Source organism: Tasmannia lanceolata, unplaced genomic scaffold, assembly GCF_043159265.1.
Source record: "Tasmannia lanceolata isolate RefF3 unplaced genomic scaffold, GAP_Taslan_0.1 ptg000006l, whole genome shotgun sequence".
Lineage (NCBI taxonomy): Eukaryota > Viridiplantae > Streptophyta > Magnoliopsida > Canellales > Winteraceae > Tasmannia > Tasmannia lanceolata.
The window spans coordinates 27,700,819-27,711,950 of record NW_027518683.1 but is presented as its reverse complement, the minus strand read 5'-3'; the positions used below and the strand labels follow the sequence as shown (position 1 = coordinate 27,711,950).

The 11,132-nt window shown below is 39.4% G+C and overlaps 1 protein-coding gene across 2 annotated transcripts; it reads left to right on the top strand.

The window, feature by feature from the left end:
* The first annotated feature begins 2,444 nt into the window (after nt 1-2,444).
* On the top strand, nt 2,445-10,756 carry LOC143880194 (LRR receptor-like serine/threonine-protein kinase EFR). Of its 2 annotated transcripts, XM_077383003.1 has the most exons (3): nt 2,445-5,309; nt 10,129-10,180; nt 10,290-10,756. In XM_077383003.1, exons 1-3 carry the CDS (start codon nt 2,612-2,614, stop codon nt 10,315-10,317), a joined length of 2,778 nt encoding a protein of 925 aa, XP_077239118.1. In that variant the 5' UTR covers nt 2,445-2,611; the 3' UTR covers nt 10,318-10,756. The 2 variants fall into 2 exon arrangements, with proteins under 2 accessions (XP_077239118.1, XP_077239116.1); XM_077383001.1 differs by lacking the exons at nt 10,129-10,180; nt 10,290-10,756 and adding an exon at nt 7,044-7,782 and having other exon boundaries at nt 2,446-5,309.
* Nucleotides 10,757-11,132: the final 376 nt, after the last annotated feature.

Here is an 11,132-nt window from a genome sequence, read left to right as displayed (position 1 = left end):
CTAACCGTCAATATCCTAAAAGGACTTGAAGGGTATAGCTCATTCAGGCCGTGGCCCATCGTTTGGACGGTCTGAATGATCTACTCGAATTTGATCGATCTTGGTTTGCTCTATGTTAAAAAAGAAGAAGAAAAAGCTTTGGTTTGTTTTTAATCCCATAAGCCTTGCTGCGTTATTTAAATAATCCAATAAGATGCTGTTCGTTCATTAATTCGTTAGCCTTGCTGTTTTGATCCGATCCAACGGTCTTTTCACGTTACTTTAATAATCCAATGGCTGTCTTAACACTCAACGATTAAAACACACACACAGCAATGTTGTTGTGTGTGCACACAACAACATTGCTGTGTGTGTGTTTTAATCGGATCCAATAGCCTTGAGCCTAAACGTGTTGGTCTTTGATCCAACCGCTGGCTGTCTTAACACTGACTGTTGTTTTATAGAAATAGAAGCTTTATTTGTTGGGCAAGATGAACGAACATGATTGAGTAACACAAAGAAATAGAAGCTTTATCCAATTGCAGGCTGTGTTAACACTAACCTTAGAACCCGTTCAGCCTTGCTACCTCTAACCCTTGGGCCCACACGACCCAAAGGACCCAAGGACCAAACCCGGTCCGACCCGAGTCCAACTCCGACCCGAACAGCGACTCGAGTCCAACTCGTATCCGAACCATAACCTGAGTCCAACTCGGACCCGAACCACGACTCGAGTCCAACTCGTATCCAAACCATAACTTGAGTCCAACTTGGACCCGAACCGCGACTCGAGTCCAACTCATATCCGAACCATAACCCGAGTCCAACTTGGACCCAAACCGCGACTTAAGTCCAACTCGGACCCGAACCGCAACCCGAGCCAACCCAACCCGAATTGGATTAATCCAACCCAAACCGGTTCAGTCCCGGCTCAACTCCACCTACACCCAACCCAAACTTGTGCCCCCTACTTGAACCCCACATCCTGACACCACACCTAATCGAACCTCACCCGACCCTTACATTAACCCTACCTCACCCAATCCTTACACTAACCCCTAGCCCCAACCCAAGCCCCAACTCTGCCCCACTCTAATCCAAGCCCTACCCAAAACCCACCCCAATTTACACCCACACCCTACACCCAACCCGCACCCCAAACCCACAGCCAACTCGGCCTTGACCCTAACCCGCACCCCAAGCCACACCCCTAGGCCGCGCATCCAGTGCCTGAGGCACACACCCAATGCCTAAATCACAGGCACTCAGCGCCTAAATCGCAGGCACCTAGTGCCTGAGATGCAGACTCAGTGCCTAAATCACAGGCACTCAGTGCCTGAGACGTGCGTCAAGTGCCTAAATCTCAGGCACCCAGTGCCTAAGACGTGCACCCCGCGCCTAATAGGGTATGCACCTGATATGTACTTAGCTCAAATTAGATATCTAAGATGGCATATTTCAAACCCCAGCCCGAGTCCAACTCAGACCTGCACCTTAACCCGAGTCGAACTAGAACCCAACCTCACCTGAGCCGCACTCGAACCCAACCCCTAGCCGCAACCCAACCTCCCCTAACCCGCAACCTGATGTCAACCCCAACCCGACCTCCCCTAACCCGCAACCTGATCTCAACCCCAAGCCAAGCTGTACACCATGTCCAATCCCATCCACCCCACACCCAACCTGAGGTGGACCCAAACCCAACGTCACACAACACCACCCTAACCTGAGATCAACTCCAACCCAACCCAAGCCAACTCGGTCCAGCCCGAGCCCACTTGGCTCACCCATAAGGTCCAACTCCTTTACTAACTCACCTGATCTAACCCAACCCAACTCAGTTGGCAGACTCTAACTTGCCTAATCTAGTTAGCCTCTCTAACCTAATAGGGCCCATTCGGCATAGTGGACTCGCCTAACCCAGACTCAAACCACAACAGGAGTCCAACTCAGACCCGAATTGCAACACCCGAATCCAATCCGAATTGCAACCTGAGTCCAACCTGATTTCAACCTAAGTACTAAATGAGTCTAACTTGGACCTGAAATACTACGCGTGACCAACCCGAGTCAACCCAAATTGGACCCGAGTCAACCCGATCCAACTCAACCCGAGTTGAACCCGAACCCAACCCAAGTCAACCGAGTCATATAATTGATATGACTTTCGCGGTCCCACGAGTGGGAGAAATGTAGACTCATGTTTTTCCCATTTCTTTCTTTACGACTTTTGAGTTAATCGTACTCTTTTGTGGTCCCACAATGGGAATAAATGTAGACTCTCGTTTTTCACATCTCTTTCTTTACGACCTGACTTGAGTTATTCGGTCCCACAAATCTAGATTCATGTTTTTCTCATTTCTTTCTTTATGAAATGGAGACTCCTGTTTTTCTTATCTCTTTCTTTATGACTTGACTTGACTTAGTCGGCCCCACAAGGGGAACAAATCTAGACTCATGTTTTTCTCATTTCTTTCTTGACTTTGAATTTGAGTCGGTCATCTCAAGTCAAGAAAAAAATATAGACTAATGGTTCTTCGTTAGTGAGAAGGATGGCATACATTTCTTATACATATCATTACAAGGTTGAGTGAGATGAAATGAAATTGCGACAAGAACACCTCCAACCCAAATGGAACTACCAGGTACGAGTCTCTCTGTGTTTTGTTTGTTTATCCTCTCTGCGTATCTATTCTTTTTCATTAACGTATTACCATTGGAATCTGCCTCCTTACTTGGAAACGAGACTGATCGGATAGCTTTACTCACCTTCAAGGATGGGATAAGCCGCGATCCTCTTGGAGCCTTGACCTCCTGGAACCATACTCTTCATTTCTGCCAGTGGGAAGGAGTCACATGTGGTCGCCGGCATCAAAGGGTCACTGTATTGGACCTTAGTGGGAACAAATTGGGTGGTTCCATATCTCCAGCCATATCCAACCTCACCTTCCTTAAGGAAATCAACCTCCAAGAAAACAACTTGAAGGGCCAAATACCCCAAGAAATTGGCCGTCTATTCAGACTGCGATATCTTAATTTGAGCAACAATTTCTTTGAAGGGGAAATTGTAGCCAATCTCACCAGCTGTACTCACCTCCAACTCATCGATTTAGAGTACAACAAACTGACGGGGAAAATTCCTGTTGAGCTTAGCACTCTATCGAAGCTCCTCCGGCTGAATCTAGGTGCTAATGATCTGACAGGAACCATTCCACCTTCACTGGGAAACCTTTCATCCCTAATCAATTTTTATCTAGTTCAAAATCATTTGAAAGGAAGCATCCCGGATGAAATTGCCCGAATGGAGAGCCTAAAATCCTTTCAAGTTTCTGTAAATGAACTATCCGGTACTGTTCCTCCCTCTCTTTATAATCACTCGTCTATCGTGATAATTGCCGTGGCGGAAAACCAACTCTACGGGAGCATTCCACCCGACATAGGGCTTTCTCTTCCTAATCTCATTGGTCTACTTTTAGCAGCCAACCAATTTACAGGACGTTTTCCAATGTCAATATCTAATGCTTCAAGGCTTGAAAAGCTTGAATTAGCACAGAACTACTTCCACGGACCGGTGTCTGAAAATCTTGGAAGCCTAAAGAATCTGGTCAAGCTCTCCTTGTGGGGTAATCATCTTGGAACTGGCAAATATGATGACCTGGGTTTTATCTCTTCTTTGACCAACTGCAGTCATCTAAATACTTTGATCGTACACAATAACAATTTTGGGGGCATCATTCCTAGTTCCATAGTCAATCTCTCGACTGACATGCGTTGGATAACATTAGGCCCGAACCAAATTTTTGGCAGCATCCCTAGTCAGATTGGGAATTTCTTCAACTTACAGTTTTTATCTATCTATGGAACCTTCCTCACTGGTATTATTCCCACTTCAATCGGGAAGCTTCAAAGCCTTCAAGCATTGGACTTGTCAGTAAATAGTTTATCAGGGCAAATCCCGTCCTCTATAGGCAACCTCACTGGATTAAACTACCTTTTTCTACAAGAAAATCACCTACAAGGAATCATACCTTCAACTCTTGGAAACTGTCAAAGTATACTAATACTGTCAATTGCTCAAAATAATCTTCATGGTACCATACCAAGACAAGTTATCAACATTTCCTCTTTGTCAAGTGGCCTTAACTTGTCTCAAAATTTTTTGACTGGCTCCCTCCCATTGGAAGTGGGTAGCTTGAAGAATCTAGGGCTATTGGATATTTCTTGGAACAAACTGTCGGGTAAGATCCCAAGTACTCTTGCAAATTGTAGGAGCTTAGTAGAACTTTATATAGAGGGTAACTCCTTTCAAGGAACCATTCATCCTTTTTTGAATGCTTTAACTGCGATTGAAGTGCTTGATCTTTCATCCAATAATTTCTCTGGAAATATTCCAAAGTATCTTGAGGGGTTTCAATTTTTGCAATATATAAACTTGTCTTTTAATACCCTCGAGGGTGAAGTACCAAACCAAGGGATCTTTAGTAATGCAAGTGCAATTTCAGTCATCGGAAACCACAATCTTTGTGGTGGCATCCCAGAATTGAAGTTGCCTGCATGCCCCATCCTGTCTAATGAGAAACGAGGCAAATCTTTTGTTTCCAGAGTAATCATCCCAATCATAAGTTCGGTTTTATGTTTGGTTTGCTTACTATGTGTCATTGCTGCTCTCTGCTGGACAAGAAAGTCAAGGAGAAAACCCTCTTCCACTTCTTCAAAGGAGGGTCAATATTTACAGGTTTCTTACTTAAATCTCTTTAAAGCAACAGATGGGTTCTCTTCGGCCAATTTGATAGGCGTGGGAAGTTACGGATCAGTATATAAGGGAATTCTTGGGCGAGATGAAAATGTTATTGCTGTGAAGGTACTCAACCTTCAATTACGTGGAGCTTCAAAGAGTTTCATGGATGAATGCGAAGCACTGAGAAACATTCGCCATCGAAATCTTATTAAGATCTTAACTTCTTGTTCGAGTATTGATTTTGAAGGTGATGATTTCAAAGCTCTCGTGTTTGAGTTCATGCCAAATGGTAGTCTAGAAAAGTGGCTGCACCCAAAAGTAGATGGGAACCATCAATTGAGAAGTCTAAACTTCTCTAAGAGGCTAAACATTACAATTGACATAGCTTCAGCACTGGAATATCTTCACCACCATTGCGATATACCAATCACTCATTGTGATATAAAGCCAAGTAACATTCTTCTTGATGAAGACATGAATGCCCGCTTAGGAGATTTTGGGTTAGCGAGGTTCCTTCCAAGAATTATTGGCAACTCTGAAGATCGAAGCAGCAAGATTCGGTTGAAGGGAACTATTGGGTACATTGCTCCAGGTAAAAGTTTCATTACCTTTATTCATTTTTTTTATTATTTGGTGAGCTTTATGGAATATTTGCAATTTAAAATCGCTTATGTAGCACGAGAAAGCCTAAGGGCCTCTTTTGATACCACTAAAAACCATTTGCATATAATCATGTATGCAAATGATTATAAAGAGTATTATATCTCCCTTTGTTATGGCTTCCAAAGTGAACTTAATGTCGCATAAACAAATAAGATAACTTTAAGCAATCTTATTTGCATATAACGCGCAATTTTTGTGGTATCCAAAGAGGCCCTTAATCAGAAACTCTCAACCAAAATAGTAAGTTTATAACTAGCTGTCCTTTTTTCGTCAAAGTGAACATAATTTCAAATATCTAAAATATAAGTATTCCATCCACCTGTGAAATGTAGACATGCATCTAAGACCAACAAGTCACATGAAAAATGAGTTACTCTTGTGGTACCTGTGCATCAAAACGATGGCTGGGATTGAGGACAATCCTACCACATAATTACTCAAAATAAAATAAAATAAATCAAGTTTTATCAAAAGAATTGGGAAATTCTAAACATAAAAAAACAAAATGTTCAAATAACCAAAACATTCATTAACTAAAGTTTCTCAAAAAAAAAAAAAAAAAAAAAAAAAAAAAAATTGCCAGATCAATATATTGATATGATGGATCCATTTTCCACAAAGGTTCACATGTAAAAGGGACTTCACATTGCTACAAAAACAATAGTAACATTGCCGTATTCTTTCTATTGTTCAATCTTTATTTGTTCCTATATTTGTCTTTGACACTGCTTCATTAAGTAGAAGGTATAATGGGTAAAATATCTTTAAATTATTTTTAGATAGTCGATTGGTATTTTTATAACTGTTCATAAATTAGTGCCTTTTAAGATTTATGATAATTTTCCCTAAGAATATATGGCTTTTGGATTGTGAGCCATCAATATAAGAAATATGAGAGGTGTTATCCACTTTCACATTGTTTACTTCCATGACGATTGACTACACATCTCTCTCTCTCTCTCTCTCCACCATTGAACCACTCTTTCAATGCAGACCAGGATCATATGTGTTAAAAAATGTGCACTAGAAGAAATTCTTGACAATAATAAGTTAAATGTTTGAAATTTCAATAGGAAAACATTTATAAGTGGAATTCCATTCGGAAAATAAAACTGGAGTGAAAATGACCGACGATTTGTTCATTTTCACAGTATTTTTTAGCATTCATGGGGATTCGAGCGCTCCACTACAAGAAACTTATTTTTTTTCTTGCATGTACACGTTTCATGATATAGGATCTCTTGCTTTTTTTTTCAAAATGGATTTCCGTTTGGCTAGTAGTCATATCTTTCTATTATAATGCTATGATTAAAATGTTTTTCTTGAATTGATTTTAACATGTATGATATTGTACTCTTCATGTCGGCCATCTACTCATTGATTGGAAATAAATATTACCTTTTCTTACATTGAGATAAGTCATTATTCCCGTTTAGGCTATAGTTTGTGATGCCTTATGGCATGTATTTCTTTTAACACTAAAGTCCTTCTTTAATAGTAAGGGTTCTAATGTGAAGATTTCATTCTATTGTCTCTCACTTCTTTGAGAAAAAATTTTCCATTTTGTTTCTCATAATCAGATCTCTTTTTTTTTTTTTTAGTTTTTAATTAGCATATTGCTTCCTTTGTCATAAAAAAGCATAACATATGTGTAAAATTGCAGAATATGGAACCGGTAGCCATGTCTCCATGGCCGGAGATGTGTATAGTTATGGGATTCTTCTATTAGAGATATTCACTGGAAAGAGCCCCACGAGTGACATGTTTAAGGATGGCCTAACCCTTCTAAAATTTGTCGAGATGGCTTTTCCTGAACAAGTGATGGATATTATAGATCCATTACTTCTTTTAGAAGATGAAGAAGTTAGAGCTACCAATAATATTGGGAATGACAGAGATAAGAAACGTCGATTGCAAGAGTGCTTGGCGTCACTAGTGAGGATTGGAATTGTATGTTCTGCAGAATCGCCAAGAGAACGAATGGAGGTGGGAGATGTTGCGAAGGAAATGAATGTGATCAGAGAGCGATATCTTGGTGTTGGAATCCACGGACAGAGACAAAATAGGGCCTTACTACTGGGTGAAGGTTCATCTTACCCCAGCAACGACTAAGAAACTTGATGAAAATGTTTTTTTCTAATAACATGCCAATCTCATTCTTGGCAAATTATGTTTGTGACACCAGCATAAATTTGGTCCTTTGGGCTTGAGACAGCCTACCGAACAATTCCAGAGGAGCTGATAGATGCGACCATCTATGTAGTCCTTATATACATAATAATTGTTTCGTTTTATATTACTTTTCTTGTATTATGATCGGTTAGAGGCAAGGATTTCTTTCCTCCTCTTGTATCTTTTATTCTTATTAATAAAATATAAGGTGTTGCCCAGGTTCCTAGATATATTTCAAGCTAAAAAAAGGCTCATTCTTGGTGTCGATTCCTCTAGCTGCGAGGCTCCTTTGTTCATGAACCCATTGTTATATCTCTAGTTTCCTCTGTGTGTTAGGCCTCCTGCATGTCATCCATCCTTGACCTTCAAGATAGCCAACACTCATCCACCTCAGCAAATGACGTAGAAGGTGCTTTCCATCTTGACTTAGCTAATACAGGGTAGTAAGTAAAATTAAGGATACAAGTGTGCTAATTGCAAAGATTACTCCTCTGCGACCAACGACTTTTATCTTTCACTAAGCTCATGGAAAGGACATGATTGTAATTATAGTTCGGAGATCCCCACATACACAGCATATTGTTCCCAAGGATTGAAGTTACAATTGCAATTTTTTTTGTTGGAGTAATTGCATTTCAAAAGAACCTCTCTTTTTGTAATTCAGCCTCTAGGAATTGAAAGGCAAATTCAAATATAACAAAAAACAAAAATTCTCACAGTATTCTAAGGTTAAACTAGAAAAATTATTGCACATAAGATCTATTTCTTTCATATCTTCTAAATTTCTTCTCACGCAAGAAGAAAGAAATGTAATACTCAAAGGATGAGGAATGAAGTTCCCCTCCATATCAATGTATTCCTCTTCACAGTATGTTTATCTAGGAAGGCTAAGAGATCGGTCCAAAGCACTCCAGTCTCAAACATAATTGGAAAATCCAATGGAACGGTGACATATTGTACCAATTTCAAGGTTGAAAATAGTCAATATATCTTCAACCAATTAAAAATTAATCAGATCTTCTCAATTTTTTGGTAGTCAACAGATCTTCTCTACCACATTATAGGGACCATTGATTTGTAGAGATAGCTTCAAAGCTCTTAACGGCAACGTAGGTCTGTAAGTATGGTGGAAATTAGAAATACACCATGTGTTCAATCTCAAAATGGTGCTTTGATCAATGCTTTTCAACTACATTCTTAATTTGAGTTTCATCTACATCAGATTACAGGCAATAAAAAATCAGCCTCTTTATGTAGTGTCGGTAAATCCTTTGGCGGTGGATATATTGTATGGCAATTATGACCGCCGCTATCAAACTTTTTAAATTGTAGGAGTCATATGAGTAAGCTTATCTTTTCTTTTTCTCATTTGTATGAAGTTGGTACTAACTTGCAGGCCAAAACATGAATTTTTTTTCTCCCAGGAATATTAGTTTCTCAAGTGTTGAGAAATGAGGGGAAGGTGAGAAATGTAAAAAAAACATGGAAAAAATAAATTGCATTTTTCAGTTTTTATTTTCTTGTTTTTCATCCTTTTCTCACCCTCTCCTCACTCGGTCCCTCTCAAGACTTTGTCTCACATCCTCTCTCACCCCTGGGTAAGCTAATATTCTATGGTTTATGGTTGGTGAACATGGCCTAAGGCTATGATTGGGATGATTACTCCAGGAAGGAGTCGCCATGGTATATAAGGATCTCGTTACGAAGATTAAGATCAAGCTGAGGTTTACCTACCAATATAGTGAAGACAATCAAGTAGTGGATTCTCTTGCTAATTTCGGCTGTGATATGAAATATAATCAAGTCTTTTATGAATGGAAAGGTCTTCCTGGTCCTACAAAGGGGGCTTTAAGGTTTGTTGTATTGGGAATTTCTAATATTCTGTCCAACTGATTTCTTTCTTGCATTTTTGGGTTTTGAGGGAAGGTGACATGTTCTCGTCTTATCTTTCCTTAGTATCAATAAAATTTAAGGTGTCAAAATAGGTTCCTTTTTACATTCCAGATTAAAAAACAATCACATATTTGCAGTGAAGTTAAATCCGCACAACCATGATTTGATATTGTGATTATTCACTTTGGTTTACAGTTCTCTGATTGGCTGCTGAGAGCATTTTGGGAATGGTAATAGCCTTTGATGGCCGGTTAAAATGTGTTTTACAAGGTGACTTGTCCCATTGTCGGAACATGGTCGTGCAGATATCAGTCTCCTAAATCTTTCCTGGGTATCATGTGGGTTGGAAGTTGATTTAGTTATACAACAAGGTTATTTCTTTTAGATGCTTCTTGAATCCTGTTCACTTTGTTTAATTTCTCCTGCTTATGTTTATTTGAGAATGAAACATTGCCAAACAAGTGATAGCCATGATACTTCATCAGATTATCTAACAGAGTAATTTATAAAGGCTTGCTAGGTTGTGTTCTTGATATGGCATATTTATTGTGTCTGTTTCAATATAAAAACCGATGAGTGGGTAGGTTCTTAAAGCAATTATTTTACTGATTTTCGTAGCTGTGCTTGGTTCTCTTTATCTTGCTCCCAACATTTATATGAGTATAACCCATGTGATTATTCAGATAAACTGGAAGAAATATCCAGAGTTCCACCTCATTGTTCAGCCTCAACCAGGTAAAATACATATATCAGCACAAGAACTATTGAACCTAAGATGTCGTTTGAGTTTCTTTCCGATATGTTTCTAACAATATTCATGAGTCCTTCCAATGTACTTTTTCAGGGCAACCTATACCAGAAATGAGATATAGAAACCCATATCATAAGGGTATCCATACGCAACACTAAGGAGTTCTTAAAAATGGAGGAATAGGCCCATTCTACGATTGAGTTTTCAGAGCTCAGAAGACTTGGGTTCAATGCACGGTCCCTTTCTACCAACAACAATCTATTCAGGTCAAGGCCTGAGCTCAATTCAAAGTAGGATTTGGTCACTGGTTTATCCACTAAGATGTGGGCTAAGGAGATAGGCCAGTAATTATTCTCAGAAGCCACGAGACGGAACTCCTGGTTACCAAATGTAAAGTGACTCAAACCATGTGGTTACTGTCTCCTAATTCACGATATATGTATATATAGCCAAATGGAAAACTCTAGTGACTCAACCATGTGGTAACTCTTTCTTAATTCACAATATATTTGTATGTATACGTGTGCGTTCATGCATGCGTATTTCTCAGCTTGATGAACCACACCTCTGGTGTGAAATTTTTTTGTCTTTTCTAGTCAATAGTCTTCATCTGATATGGAAATTTTCCTAGTTTTGAATTTGTGGAGATCATTTGTACCCGAACTGTAAATTTTGTTTCTTAACCCGAAGGAAGATCCTTATGAAGAAACATAATTATATAGTCGTTCACAAAATCCAATCTTTCCCGGCAAAAAGTTCCCCTTTCGGCTCCAAATGCCTTTGTTCATATCCTCACAATCTTGCCTTGATTCGCTAATCTCTTTAGCATAGTATCAAAAGCATAAATTATACATTTCCTAGTTTCCATTGGTATTTGCTTGTAAGATTTCTCATTGGCAGAATTCATATTCTGTTTTCCTACATAAAGCGTCTGAC